The 15879-nt window shown below is 45.5% G+C and overlaps 1 protein-coding gene across 1 annotated transcript in view; it reads left to right on the top strand.

Moving 5' to 3' along the window:
• The window catches only part of SLC49A4 (solute carrier family 49 member 4), a 135495-nt gene extending 120330 nt beyond the window's left edge, over positions 1–15165 (top strand). The window contains 1 exon segment of the mRNA XM_032763652.2: positions 7184–15165. Coding sequence (XP_032619543.1) covers positions 7184–7299 — 116 coding nt within the window. The 3' untranslated portion in view covers positions 7300–15165.
• Positions 15166–15879: the final 714 nt, after the last annotated feature.

Genomic DNA, 15879 nt, shown 5'->3' with positions numbered 1-15879 from the left:
TCCTCCATTCTGGGCCTGGTTCTGGCCCCGACTCTGTCTGTGGAGTGCATGCTGCTGACATCAGGGAAGCTCAAGTCAACTCTTGGTCCTCATGAGCTGTTTGACCTAGATGAGGTGAGGTCCCACATCTCCTGGTGCATGACCTCATCAGAGACCGCACTCTCCAGCTTTGGACTTGCTGTCTTCAGGTCATGTTCCTGAGCATTCTCCTGAGACTCACATGGTTCCAACTGACATATGTAGGGCAGCCACAAGGAGTTCAGCACATACCTTTTCTTCCCATTATGCCCTAGTGCAAGACTCTGCAATGCGTGCCTCATTCAGTGCAGCTGTTCTCTGTTCCACAATTCCCTCTTCTTCCTTGAACCCTCCCAACTAGATACTGCTTGTCAGTCATCCTCAGTGGAATACAATAGGGACCATTACTTGAAGAAGACGAGAACTTCCAGTTACCTGTAACTGGAGGTTCTTTGAATTGTGTTGTCCCTATCTGTATTCCAATCCTGCCCTCCTTCCACTCTGCTGGGGATCTGTTTGTTCTTCTTCGAGTGCTTGCTCATATCCATTCCAAGTAGGTGTGCGTGTGCCGCGTGCACGTTCGTCGGAAGATTTTTACCCTAGCAACACCCGGCGGGTCGGCTAGGTGCCCCCTGGCGTGGCGCCGTTACAGCACCGAATATATACCCCAGCCGACCAGTCCGCTCCTCAGTTCCTTCTTACCGCCCGTGTCGGTCGTTGGAACAGTGGAGCGCGGCTTAGCCTTTCTCCACTTACCTAGCTATTCACCCGTTCTTGCTTTTCTGTATAGTTGTAGTTGTAGTTATAGTTTTATAGTTGTTTTTTATACCCTTTAGTTGTTAGCATACTTAGTAGTATAGTTTGAGGGTTGGGGGTTAGCCCCTTCACCTCTCCCGGAGCCCGGGCCCATGCCGGGCTCCCCGGGCTTCAAACAGTGCTCGGCCTGCCGCCGGCCAATGCCAACGGGAGACCCCCACGACCACTGCCTGAAGTGCCTGGGGGAATCCCATCTGACTGAAAAGTGCCGCATTTGCAAATCGTTCAAACCGCGGACGAAGAAGGAGCGGGACGCTCGTTTAAAGCAGCTCCTAATGGAGGCGGCCCTCACCCCTCCAGCCTCGGCACCGAGTGCCGCACAGCCCGCGACGGGGAGAAGTGCTCCATCGGCACCGGAGAGCGCGGCACCGCCAAGACGCCCCGGTACCAGCCATCTCCGGCACAGAAGACAGCCCAGCACCGCTCCCTCTCCCCGAGGGTCAAACGGACTAAAGCTCCCGCTGTAACTCCTGCACCGCGGTCTAAGCACCAACTCCAGCCGAGTCGCCCGGCACCATCACCTGCCGTGGCGCTGGCTGCATCAGCATCGTTGATTCCAGCCATCCAGGAGCCGTTGAGTCCGGTGCAAGACAGCTCCCCGGTACCTACCGCGGTTGAGCTTACCATTCCCACTATGCCGGAGACCTTCTCAACGGCGAGAGAGCTTATAGCTCTGACAGAGGCTACCCTGCCTCAACCCCCGGCACTGCCGGTGCAGGGTGTCAGGTCAGCGGGGAAGCCTACCCTAGTCCACCCACCTTCCTTGGAAGCTACAGGCAGGCACCGCTCCAGATCGAGATCCCGGCACCGTTCCCGATCTTGCCAATCCAGGTCCAGACGCCGCTCGCAGTCCCGGTACTGATTGCCGCGGTACCGGTCGTACTCGCGGCACCGCTCCAGATCTTCTTCCCCGGACCGGTACTCGGCATGGTGGTCCGGCCACCGGCACCGCGCCCATCATAGCCGTTCCCACCATCGAGCTTCCTGCTCCTGGTCGACCTCCCGGCACCGCGCTGGTCGCAGGTCCCGGTCCCGCTCTCAGCACCGGTACGACTCACGGTACCATTCTCCGGTGCGGCATGATACCCGGCACACCGATTATAGAGGTGCCCCGCACGGACGCTCGGCTCCGCCATGGCCATCGCAGCACCCATCGGGGTCCTCCCACCCTGACAGCGCTACCTATGGCGATATAGCCCTACAGAGCCATGCCCTTCCTGAGACCCACAGCACGGAACGAGCCCCACAGTGGTCTTTCTGGACCCCCTGGGCATATCACCAGGCCCAGGGCGAGCCCACAGTCACATCTCGGTCCGCCCCATCAGACCATCGTGCACTGGAGGCCACTATCAGCTGCCCTCCTCCGGCAGATACGGACGTTTCTGCTTTGACGCAGGACTCTCAGGCTCTCCCAGATCCTGACATCCCCCTGGAGCAGGAGCCACAACAGGACCCACTTGTACCGGGCCTGTCGTTGTCCTCCTCGCCAGACGAGGCAGTAGCAGGCACGTCGACATCGGTCCCACCCCCGATTGACCTCTGGGCCCACCAAGATCTCCTTCAGCGAGTGGTCTTGAACATCAACTTACCGGTAGAGGAGGTTCCGGAGGTGGAGGACCCGGTCGTGGACATACTGTCCGCAGATGCCCCGACTTGCGTGGCCCTGCCGTTCATAAGGTCGATCCAAGCCAAAACAGACACCATTTGGCAGTCTCCAGCATCTATCCCGCCTACGGCCAGAGGTGTGGAAAGAAAGTATATGGTACCCTCGAAAGGGTATGAATACCTGTATACTCATCCTACTCCATGCTCTCTGGTCGTACAATCTGTTAATGAGAGAGAGCGCCATGGCCAGCAAGCCCCCGCCCCAAAATCGCGGGAGGCTAAACGGATGGATCTGCTGGGACGTAAGGTCTACTCCGCAGGGGGCCTTCAACTGCGGATGACTAACCAGCAAGCCTTCCTCAGCAGGTACAGTTATAATACCTGGCAGTCGATGGCAAAATTCACTGAGCTGATCCTGCAGGATTCCCATCCCGAGTTCCAAAGCCTTCTGGAGGAGGGGAAGAAGGTAGCTCGGACTTCTTTGCAGGCCTCTCTCGATGCCACTGATTCAGCGGCTAGAACTGTAGCCTCCGGAATTGCGATACGGAGAATATCATGGTTGCAGGTCTCGGGTCTACCCCCCGAACTGCAACACACTATCCAGGACCTTCCGTTCGAAGGCCAGGGCCTTTTCTCGGAGAAAACGGACCGCAGACTCCAGAGTCTTAAAGACAATCGCATTGTCATGCGCTCTCTTGGGATGCACACCCCGCAGACCCAGCGCAGATCCTTCCGGGCCCAGCCTCAGCGCCCTTACCCCCCACCTCGGCCTCGACAAGACTTTAATAGGAGGCGTGGTCACGGAAACGGCAGACGTCAGTCCGGTTCGCAAGGGGGCCAAAACAATGGTTCCGCCAAACCATCAGCGGGACCAAAGCAAAACTTTTGAAGGTGCGCCAGAGAGCAGAGCACCAGTCTTTTCCCGGAATCCTCTCTAGTTTTCCAATCGTCTTTCCTCCTTCCTCCGGCATGGATCCAATTAACATCAGACCGTTGGGTCCTCCGCACGGTGGAGTTTGGATACCACCTCTAGTTTATTTCGCCCCCTCCCCGTCCCTCTTCAGGGACCCCTCTCACGAGCAACTCCTCTCGCAGGAGATCCGCACGCTCCTCGAAATTGGAGCTATAGAGGAGGTGCCGGAGGAGTTCAGGGGCAGGGGGTTTTACTCCCGACACTACTTAATCCCCAAGGCAAAAGGAGGTCTCCGACCCATCCTGGACCTCCGTGGTCTCAACGCCTTCTTAAAGAAGCTGAAATTCCCATAATCCCTTCCCTGGATTCCGGAGACTGGTACGCTGCTCTCGACATGAAGGACGCATACTTTCATATCTCCATTTACCCCCCGCACAGACGTTACCTGCAGTTCATGGTGCAGAGCCAGCACTACCAATTTACGGTCCTCCCGTTCGGCCTCTCCACTGCCCCACGCGTTTTCACAAAGTGTATGGCTGTAGTGGCCGCCTTCCTCCGTCGGCGGCACATCCGGGTCTTCCCCTACCTAGACAACTGGCTTATCCGCGGGACCTCCGAGGCTCAGGTCGCCAGACATGTTGCCATCATCATGGACCTGTTTGAGCGATTGGGCCTCATGGTCAATATAGACAAGTCCACTTCAGTGCCCACTCAAAGAATCGAATTTTCATTGGAGCCGTCCTAGACTCCACGCTCGCAACAGCCTACCTCCCGCTTCCCCATTTTCGGGCAATAGTCGCTGCCATAGAAAGCCTTCAGACTTACCCAACGACAACTGTCTGTACTTGCCTCAGCCTTCTCGGGCAGATAGCGGCGTGCACTTTGGTAACCAAGCACGCCAAGCTTCACCTTCGTCCCCTTCAAGTCTGGCTGGCCGCTGTCTACCGCCCACACAGGGACGCCATAGACATGGTCTTCACTGTTTCTCAGAGTGTCTTAGGCACCCTGACCTGATGGCTGACACCATCTCTGGTGTGTGCAGGTATGCCGTTCCATCAGAGGCAACCGTCTGTATCTCTAACAACGGACGCGTCATCTCTGGGCTGAGGGGCACACATGGGCCACCGTCGTACGCAAGGCCTCTGGTCTGCCCAAGAGCTGTCGTTGCACATAAACATTCAGGAGCTACGAGCGGTTCGCCTTGCCTGCCAGGTGTTCCTTCCTCATCTACAAGACCGTTGTGTCCTAGTGCTCATGGACAACACAACCGCGATGCACTACGTAAACAAACAGGGAGGGACTCGTTCTCTCCCCCTTTGCCAGGAAGCAATCGAACTGTGGGAATTTTGTATAGCCCACTCGATAGACCTAGTGGAGTCCTTTCTCCCGGGGGTCCAGAATACACTAGCAGACCAGCTCAGCAGATACTTCCTCACCCAAGAGTGGTCACTTCGCCCAGATGTAGCAAACTCAATCTTCCAAAAGTGGGGGTTTCCCCACGTAGACCTCTTCGCCTCCCGCAGCAACCGGAAGTGTCAGAGGTTCTGCTCTTTCCAGGGCCTAGCCCCGGGCTCGATATCGGACGCCTTCCTAATGTCTTGGTCGAACCACCTGCTTTATGCCTTCCCACCCTTCCCATTGGTGCACAAGGTTCTGCTGAAGCTTCGCAGGGACGAGGCTCACCTCATTCTGATTGCCCCTGCGTGGCCCCAGCAACACTGGTTCACCACATTGCTGGACCATTCGATAGCCAGCCCAATTCCCTTGCCCCTCTATCAGGACCTGATCACGCAAGACCACGGCAGGCTTCTCCATCCAGACCTGCAGTCCCTCCATCTTACGGCGTGGCTCCTCCGTGGTTAACTCAATCAGAGTTGCGCTGCTCTACCCCAGTGCAGAAGGTACTCCTGGGCAGCAGGAAACCCTCCACTCGCGCTACATACTTAGCCAAGTGGAAGCGGTTCTCTTGCTGGTGTCAGCAGCAGGATGCAGCACCTGCCACGGCTTCCATACCCATGATTCTAGATTACCTCTTGTATCTCAAGCAACAGGGCCTCGCACTATCATCCCTGCGAGTTCACCTAGCAGCTATCTCTACTTTCCACCCTGGAGAAGGCGCATACTCTGTTTTTTCCCATCCCATGGTTTCCAGGTTCCTTAAGGGGCTGGATCGCCTTTTTCCCCCAGTGCGACGCCCCGCACCGACCTGGGACCTCAATTTGGTTCTGACGAGTCTTACGGCCCCCCCGTTCGAGCCCTAGGTGACCTGCTCACTCCTCTATTTATCATGGAAGACGGCGTTCCTGGTGGCCATTACATCGGCTAGGATAGTCTCAGAGCTTTGTGCTCTGATGGCGAACCCGCCTTACACAATATTCTATAAGGATAAGGTGCAGCTACGGCCGCATCCAGTGTTCCTCCCGAAGGTGGTTTCGTCTTTTCACCTCAACCAGAACATATTTCTCCCGGTTTTCTGCCCTAAGCCACACACATCATGTAGGGAGCAACAGTTGCACTCGCTGGACGTCCGCAGGGCGCTAGCTTTCTATATTGACCGCACGAGGCCTTTCCGTAAAACGCCCCAACTCTTTGTGGCGGTGGCGGACCGGATGAAAGGTCAGCCCGTCTCTTCCCAGCGGATTTCCTCCTGGGTAACGGCTTGCATCCGAGCTTGCTACGATCTGGCTCACGCCTCTCCGGGTCACGTTACCGCACATTCAACTAGAGCCCACACCTCCTCGGCCGCCTTCCTCGCTCAAATTCCTATCCAGGATATATGTCGAGCAGCTACATGGTCGTCGGTACACACGTTTGCTTCCCACTATGCCCTGGTACAACAATCCAGAGAAGATGCAGCCTTTGGCTTGGCGGTCTTGCACTCTGCCTAGTAAGCTGGATCCCACTTGGAATGGATATAGCAAGCACTCGAAGAGAAAAGACGGTTACTCACCTGTGAACTGTTTGTTCTTCGAGATGTGTTTGCTCATATCCATTCCACACCCCCACTCTCCCGCACTGGTCGGAGTAGCCGGCAAGAAGAAACTGAAGGAGCAGACGGGTTGGCTGGGGTATATATTCGGTGCCGTAACGGCGCCACGCCAGGGGGCGCCTAGCCGACCTGCCGGGTGTTGCTAGGGTAAAAATCTTCCGACGAACATGCACGCGGCGCGCGCACACCTACTTGGAATGGATATGAGCAACACATCTTGAAGAACAACAGTTACAAAGGTGAGTAACCGTCTTATTTGCAGTGGAAAAGGAACTGAAGGTGCAATCAGTATGCCCCACCCTTTATCACCTTAGTCGAAACCATGAGGCAGAGCAAGGGCGAATGTGCGGACCAATGGACACTACTGCTTTCAAACTCTCCAGCACTGATTGCATGGCCCATGAGTATAACTCGCAGTGGAATACAGATAGGAACTGCACATCTTAAAGAACCTCCATGTAGAGGTAAGTAATCTCTTACTATTTTTCTAAAAGTTCTGTTCTAGGAATTATTTTGGGGAAGTTCTGTGGCTTGTGTTATACCGCAGGTCTGACTAGATGATTATAATGGTGTCTTTTGGCCTTAGAATCTATGAAAGGTGAATGAATAAGTTATTAAATTTAATTAACGGTATTAAGGCTTTTAAAAAAGAAATCCATAACATCTCATAAAATATTTTATCCACCTCTCAATCTCATGCATTGTTACTGTTTTGCTATTAGAGCAGAGCTAGCTCAAAGCCATCAGTTAAACTTCTAGTTTCCAGTATTTACGTCCTGATTGCTTTGACGGTGGAGATGTTATATGAGCTTCTGAAATCGCATTTTTTGTTTGTTTTACAGATTTATCCTGGTTCAACTGGTGCCTCCCAGGATCATGTTTGCTCAGCCTACTCCTTATTCTGTGCTTCAGGGAATCCTATGATAGACTTTATCTTGATGTCGTTGTCTCAGTTTAATAGCACAGAACTGACAGAGTTTTGAGAGAGCCCGGAAGTCAATACTGCATTCTGCACATTGCTTGGAATTGCACAGTTGTATGGCGGAAAAAGCAAAGAAACTACAAAATTTTAAATGTGGTTTTATCAGACTACGAAGATATTTTTTTAAAACATGTCTTGACTTGATCTTTATTACTGAATTGATAAATCGTGTGGTTCTTCAGTTGGGAATAAGAATATCCTAAAATACACAAGTGGTCTATATCTGATGTGTATATTCTAAAGTCAGAACTGTGATATCTTATTTAAAAAACAATACTTGCAGCTATTAAGTGTACAGATTTTCTGTGCCAACTCAAGCCACTTAAAGAGATGCCAAGGTACCAGTAATCTTTCCATCTTCTATCAGAATACGAATAGTGAATAACCTTTTTTAAAAATCTATAACTTAAATAGGTAACACATTTAAATATTAAAAGGCCAGCAAACATATAAGCTAAAAGAATATGTTTTTGCTGCACTACATTATGTTCTAATAAAGCCATTTCTGGTAAGCCTTTGGTACCTGAGTTTTCAACCATATTGACTAATCTTAGCAGTCCTTGAACTGTTATTAGAAATCTTTAACTTTCACTCCAGAACAAGTGTGCACTGAATGATAAGTGCAGTTTTAGTTATACAGTAGTTGCCACTAAAAGTCACCTTCGCTGACAGTGGCACTGAAGTTCTGCAGTTTTTCCATATGCTTAGAATAGGAAAGAACAATGGTAACTCAAATGTCTCTGTTGATAAATGTTGATGATGTAATGGCCACCGCTATACTTCTCTTTCATCTCCAGTTAATACTGTGAACCCCAATTTCATGGCACTAAATAATGAGGTGTGTAGGGCCGAATCCCCAGTAAGTTTAGCTTTCATAAACGTTTTGGGGTTTGGGCTGTAGTGCATGTGTGTTTTTAAGATTAGTTTAAAATTATGGGTACTAAGTAATGTTTTTTAAATACCCAGTTCTTTAGAAGTGGCATTTTTCTGAAATGTCTTTGGACTTTGTGAGGTGCCCTTGTTAGCAGCGAAATGACACATCATGTGGAATATTTTGTTTCATGAGTCTATGAATTTTGGCATAACCTGGGAAGAACAGTGCCAAGCAGAAAATTGTGATCAGTTTGGCCCTTACTTGAACAGAGATGCTTAAGAGACTTTGAGTAGTTTTTTTACACAAATTTTAAACTGATTAGTAATTTCTGAATTCTTATAATTCATTTCAAAAATATTTAGGCATTTCCATGCTGAGTATGTTCCTGTACTCTGTTTAATGTGTGTGTGTGTGCACATGTATATATGTACAGATGTGTGTGTATAATATTTATATGTTGTATATAATTATATAATATATAAATATTGTATGTAGAGTGTGTTTATAGGTTTATTTAAAAATCGTGTATTTGGATGGTGGTATGCCACTGTTTGAACTAAAGCTATCATTTCAATGAATGAAGTTGCATGCATATACCAACTGTGAAATGAGTTTTATTTCACTGAGTGAATGTCTTTTATTAATGTAGTTATTTGATATAGAGGGATATGTACATCTGCAAGGGTGTTGCCATGTAGTGTTCTGCTTCAGTGAGAAATCTGAATCAAACGCACTCCACTCCTTTGAGGGGCTGTGCTCTGCCACTCCTGAGTAATACAGCCACTGTAATTCAAAAAAATAAAAGCTGAACTGTGCACTACCCTTCAGCTATGTATCCATTTGTTCTGTCTGTAAAGAGCGAATATTTCACTGACATTTTAAATTCAAAATTGTATTCATGCAGTAAAATGAAATAAATTATTTCAGATCATCTGCTTTTATTGTTTTCAGTGAAATGAGCATATTTACCATAGCAGGTAATGGGATGTTGTGATCTTGTTTATTGGCTACATCAGCTATTACAAGCTCAGAATTATTCCTTGAAAGGCACTAGTCGGACAATGGAGCTATCTGTATTGAGATATCCTAAATAAATTTAATCAGCATGTTCAAGCTGCTGAAAAAAAGTGGCAAAGTACAGCTGGACATATCCTTTTACTGTCTTCACCAGTTGATCGGTACAAAGGTGTTAACCATCCAGCTTTCTTGGCTATGTTCTACTATATTTAGCAAAAGCCACCACTTTACAGTCCTTACTCAACCAACATTCCCATTTGAGCCTGATGGAGCTTTTGCCTGAGGAGAACTACAGGAGCAGATCCTAGTTATATAAAGAAGTTCTCCTATAGGTAAGAGTCTGCTGCTATGATAAATAGAAATGAATTTTCAGATTTGAGGACTTCATCAGATCAACATATCTTTGAGTAGCAAATGGAGGAGAATGTGTTGAAGGACCGAGGATAGGGGAAATATAAAATATTGTGGCTTTGTTAGCATTAGAATGCACTTTGACATGATCTTTAAAATAGCTCAGATGTTCATTTGACTGCACAAAAAGCATTCTCCCCCACTGAATCCAAGCCAGTAGCCCTTACTCAGGTAGAAATCCAACCAAAGCAAATGAGAGTTTGCCTGACTAACAGTTACCAGAGCAGGCTACTTGTTAGTATTTTTGACTTTGTAAAGGTAAAAGTTATCTTGGTTAATCTGGTCTCACTGAAAGAGACAATAGAAGGGTTTTAAATATTGCTTATATACTAATATTGAGTAGTCCCAGAAAAGATTCAGAAATTAAATATAAAATATTTCATATTTATTATTTAGCAGTAAAAAGCACATCAGTTTTTGGAAGTGCAACTTAATTTTAATTGTTCCTCTAATTTTCAGTGAGTACTGACATTGATTGATATCAAACACGTCTGACCATAACTGTAATTGAATTTAATAGGAAAATACTCTAAGAAAAGACAATATTCCGTTTCCCCTCTTGGCCCTGAGTTATTTCCTATAGAAATCCAGAAGAGCAATTTTTCCTAGCCCTGATATGTGCAAAGCCACTAGAATATGGACAATCATGCTGCATTTTGTATTGAAAATGTGAGCAATGAGGCTGTGCAGTTCCCATTCCTCTCTTGTAATAGATCTTTATTTTAAATAGCTAGTTATGTCCCAGGCTGCTCCTCAGTTTTTCACTTGGCTCCACAATAACTGTAAATTCAACTTCCAGCTATGCCGCTTTTTTCCTTTGGCTGGCTCCTGAGCTGTACTATTTCTTTTGCTGCTAATGAGGTAGGTAAGATTTAGAAGGATTGGCCTTCACTTCCATCCTATTGTCTGTCTCTTTTCACTTCCCTCCTCACCCCATCCCCCACCACTTCCTCCCTCTTGTTTCCCTTCTCCTTCCTTTATGGCCTTTTCAGTCTTAAATGTGTGTCCATACAAGTACCGTGGAAGCAGAGCTTTCTGAATTCCCAGTTCAATTCTAAAGAAAGGGTTGGCCAGGCATCTGTGATATTCAAAGAAAATTATTTTCAGTGGTAGAAAATCACTGAACATAGAGTGCAGAATCCAAGGATTTTAGGTACTGTAATGTACTGGATATAGCGCATATACAGATACAAACTATATATGTAGTTCCTGTATCCACAGAATATGAAGGAGGAAATTGTGTAGTATTGTATTTAATGTATACAGGTATATGCTACAGCTGAGATTTTCAAAGCCATCTAAGGAATTTTAAAAGAATGGATATTGGGGGTCCTAAATCCCTGAGTGTCTGGGCAAATTTCAGCCTATATATGTGGTTTGTGCATCCACAGTGCTATGGAGAGACTGTTTTGTACAGATCCAATTGTTTGGAAATGGGCTAGAGATGTTGTCCTGTCTCTCCAGGTTACATTTGTCAAATACAATTAAAAGTTGGTTTATTGATGCTCAGAGAGGTATTTGAGTGTAGAACCATGTTAGTAACCATGATCTTGCTTATGACTAGATTCCAAAAGGTGGTGACCACCAGCAGCTCTCATCAAACCCAGTGAGGAATGCATTCAGTGTCTGACCTGCTGATGTTCAGTACCTCTTAAGATCAGACTCCTATAGATTTGTCAGACACACTGCCCCTTGTGCAGTCTTATGTACAGTACTGATGTGTGAATTGCAAAGTAACTTTCAAATAATGAGCATTATTTTGTGGTAACTCTGTTGGGAAAACAGCAGTCACTACATGGAAACTTGTATTAGCATTACCATGTTTCTATCTTGGAAACTTCGAAATTTACCAAATGCACTGTTGCAGGTAAGAAAGAGACCGTATTGCTATCTGGGATATCTTGAAGGAGCTGTATTACCTGGAGTGTGTGTTTATGGAGAACGTTTGGACTAAGCAAAGAGCGAATATATATTCTTATATTGTAAAAAGAAGAAAAAAGTTGATCTGTGTGTGTATATTGGCTGCTACCAAAAAGGGGGAAAGAGATATTTGTGAGAATTGACTGATATGTGAATTGGGATTAGATGTTTTATCCTATGGCTTTTGACATCCTATAAAGCTGTGAGAGTAGCAATTTATTAATAAATCTGTTTCTCATTAAGTCATTTTTGTAAACTTAAGAGAAAAACAAATGTCTAGTTGTGGCAAACAATTGGTTTTAGATGCTGTTTTTGTATGTTTTATTAGATTGGTTAGAATCTAAATATAATTCACTAGAATTGTTTGGCAGGTTAACTACTACATTGGTGTGAAAATGCCAGAAATTCACAACACCATTGATGGATGGATGTACAGTGTGTATAGCTGGTGTGATTAGAATTTTGTGTTGAATATCGTATTAAATTTTGTAAAGTACCAGTGTAAACTCTCTCTCTTTCTTTCTCTCTTGCAAATGGCAGTTACACAATCACATAGGGCTAAAAGCTCACCCTATTAAAATGAATGAGAATTTTGCTATTATCTTCAGTGGTTCCAGGATATAGCAGAATCACAGAAATGTAGGGCTGGAAGAGATCATAAGAGGTCATCTAGTCCAACCCCCTGCACTGGGGCAGGACCAAGTAAACCTAGACTTCCCTGATAGGTGTTTGTCCAGCCTGTTCTCAAAAGCTTCCAGTGATGGGGACCAGAATCAAGGACCCTTGCTATCATAAAGAGGAAAACTCTGAAATTAAAACAATACCCACATCACTCAGATCAACCTTATTTGTCTGTCTTTAGCAAGTCGATGCTATTATTGATGAGATGCTGCTTCATATTTTGGGCAGTGGTGTTCTCCCAGCACCCATAAAACATGAAAAAGCCTCACTTAAGTTTCCTATTTTAGAAGGTTTAGAAATATCTATTTTGATTCATGAAGGAGTATTGCTTTAAGTAACATCAGTGGAGGATGCAGAGGCCACACTGAAATCAGAAAGCCTGTCAGTCTGCTTACAGCATTTACACTTGGCATTTTAAGGCAGATGAAACAATAATAAATAAAGGGGAAAATTCATCTTTATTTGAAGTTTTAACAAGCAAAAGTAAATATTTGTGCAGATGTTATGATTCCTGTTTTCATTTTGGATCACGGCTATATTTGGGACAGTGCATTCTGACATAAATTTCTTCTGAATTCCATGATCCTACAACACTGCAGACTTGTTCTTTTTTTTTTTTTTTTTTTTTTACTAGATTTGCATACAGGTTCTAAGCAATGTAAACACTACAGTTTAATACTCATTACAAGAAAGTAACACTGTAGAAAATATCTGTAGCAACACTGTGGCAGATATTGGTCCAGAAGAGATGGTGAATGGATGCGATCGCCAAGGTTTCCATAAGTGACTGGTGATATGGGGTGTCTCCATTTTTGGTAACCCAACTTGAGACCTCTTAAAGGGCCTGACTTTTAGAAAGCGCTTGGCACTCTCCTCTGGAAGTCATTAAGGTGTCTCAAGATGGGCACTCACAAATCAAAGCCCCCGAAACCAAATCACTTCTGAAAAGCTTGACTGATTTTTTGTTTTGTTTTTTCCTTTTGGACTTGGAAATAATTTATAAACACATAATTTATTGCATCAGTATTTCTTCCTCACTCCCTGCACAGGTGTTGTGTGTTCATAACACTTCAGGAAATGTGATTGCTGGGTTAATTGTTAAGGCTTCCATTCAGCAGTCATCCTTGAGATGTTTGTTTAGAAGACAGTAATTGACCTTGCGTATAGGAGAGTAAACATAAATTTGTTTTGTCTTCCCTGTGTTCCTCACTTGCCTACTCTCACATACTTTCTTTATGTTTCTTCAATGAATTTTTTCACTATTCCATAATGAGTATTGGAATTTCATGGATGACTTTCACCTATTCTTATTCAGAACACTTGTTCTTATTCAGAGCTTTCCCCCTAGATTGTGGCATTCCCTCTAACCTTAGTTCCACCATATGTAAAAGTCAAAAGAAATTATTTTCCTCTGTAGATGGTCCGTATGTAGAGGTGATGGGTAGTTTTGTTGTTAAAGCACAGGGCTGGGAGTCAGGACTTACTCTGACAAACTATGAGATCTTGGGGAAATCACTTAACCTCTTCGTGCCTCAGTTTCCTGGGCTGTAAAATGGATATAATAGTTCCCTACCTCACTGAGGTGTTGTGATACTGAAATTGCTGTTTGTAAGGAGTTCTGAGATCCTCTGATGGACAGCACTAGCTCTAGAACTGCAAAATACTGTTAATATGCGGTGTTCCGATATATTCTTCAGGTTTTTATTAAAGTGACTCTTTATTGAGAACATAGGGTCCGATGCTGTGGAGTTACTGAGCTCTTTTTGAAGTCATCAAGAGTTGAGAGCACACAGCATTATTGGGATCAGATCCCCAGATATAAGTAAATATTTCCATACATTTAGAACTGCCTCTGACAGGATGGGTAACCTCAGCAAAAGCAAACTGATCAGAAAAGATGGTGTATCATGAATCGATGATCTTAGAGAATGATGCGTGGGTGGGTGGGTGTCAGAGGGTGAGTAGGTCATCTGGTTTTAAAGCCACTCTTTCTTAAGCTATGTATCAGCAGTGCACCTATATTTCATAGGCTCTTCTACTGCAAAGTCACCTTTTAAGAGCTGCTTGTCATACCCATTGGTTATTTAACTGTCCTTTGAATGGGTTTTGAAATTCTGATTGCCCTTTGATATTGTCCTCATTTGTTCTAATTGCCTATGAACTTAATACAACTACCTTGGGTTTAAATCTGTGTCAAATGTATGGGTCAGGAAAGAGACAAAGACATTTTAAGAATTAGAGAAGCTTCTTGAAAATTGATGAGTCATGCTACAGTGCCCTTGGCAAGAAGCACAGTGAGCTCTCCCACATTGCAAGAATTTGCCTCATGGGGCTTTATGTTCATATCATTAAATAGAAACCCCGCAGAATTTCACTAACAGCTCTCTGATTATCCCAAGCTCTTTAACTAACTGTACTTTCTTGTATGTTGCTTAGCCAAATGTAAAGCATCCCCTCTGAATTTGGCCACTTGTCTCTGAGCAGGATTTTCACTGGGTTAAAATTCTGTTTGCCCTACAATGTTCATCTTCAACTGTATATTTTAGAAACAAATATGTGATGGAAATACTGGCTTTTAATAATGTGTCACAGTTGCTTTTCTTTTGACGTGTAAACGTATAGAAACGTAAGAGGGTTTGTGTGTGTCTATGGGTATGGATTTGTAAACTATCCTCAGATTGTAAGACTGTTCAGTTTTACTGGAGTTTGTATGGACTTTACTTTTGCAAGTTTTAAAATTGGTTTTTATTTTAGGGCAAATCCTACTTTATGCAATATTCTGATGTGATGTATTTTTACTTTTTTTAAATAGAGTTTAAACCACTGTACACTTGTAAACATAACATAGCTGCTACTTAATTTCTTTTAAAACTGGAATCTTACTGTGGAGGTGTGTTATTTTCCATACTACTTGTTTGACATTAAAGTGGTTACTCATGTTTGTTGCCAGTATTTTTCATTAATTTGGAAAATGTAAATAAATACTAATTTTGGGTGTCATATCAACATTGAAACATTCTCTAAGACATTGCTTTGAAAAGAAGTTTAGTTTGATTAAACTAAGACCTTATGGGGACGCCGATGGGCACTGGACTCACCACAGGGGGCGCCCCCTGCACAGCCAATTCCCTGAGCTCGTCTCTCTCTCTCTCCTCACAGCCCCAATCTCGCTCCAGGATTCGCAGAATCTTCTTCATGACTCAGCCTTCTGGCCAGGTCACAGTGTAGTTTCCTCTTCTTGGGGTAAGATGTGTATCAAAGTCCCTGCTTACCAACGTTCTCAGGCAGTCTTCCCATTCGCTGACCCAGGTGCCACTCCCTCAGGGGCTGGTAGGGCAGCCCAAGCCTGCCCTCTAGTCCGATTTCTGGCTCAGGGACCCTCTAAACAGCAGCCAAGGTGTGGTTCTGTCCTGCACAATGCTGCCTTTCCCTGAGCCTCTTCCTCACCTCCTGGCTCTTCCCACTCCTCTGGGGTTGCCCGTCACCTCCCTTCTCCCAGGGAAGGACTGCAGACTACCTCCCTGGAGTGGGGGGAGTATGCCCCATCACAGAGACTGATCTCAAAGCAATAGAATGACTTCTGTTAACTTCAGTGGGCTTTGGATCTGTTTTAGTTCAGAAGAGGAGGGAGATTGGTGAGAATTATTGATGAG

This window comes from Chelonoidis abingdonii, chromosome 10 (genome assembly GCF_003597395.2).
Source record: "Chelonoidis abingdonii isolate Lonesome George chromosome 10, CheloAbing_2.0, whole genome shotgun sequence".
NCBI classification, from domain to species: domain Eukaryota; kingdom Metazoa; phylum Chordata; order Testudines; family Testudinidae; genus Chelonoidis; species Chelonoidis abingdonii.
Note: the sequence above shows the minus strand (reverse complement) of the source record. Positions and strands in the feature narration are given on the sequence as shown.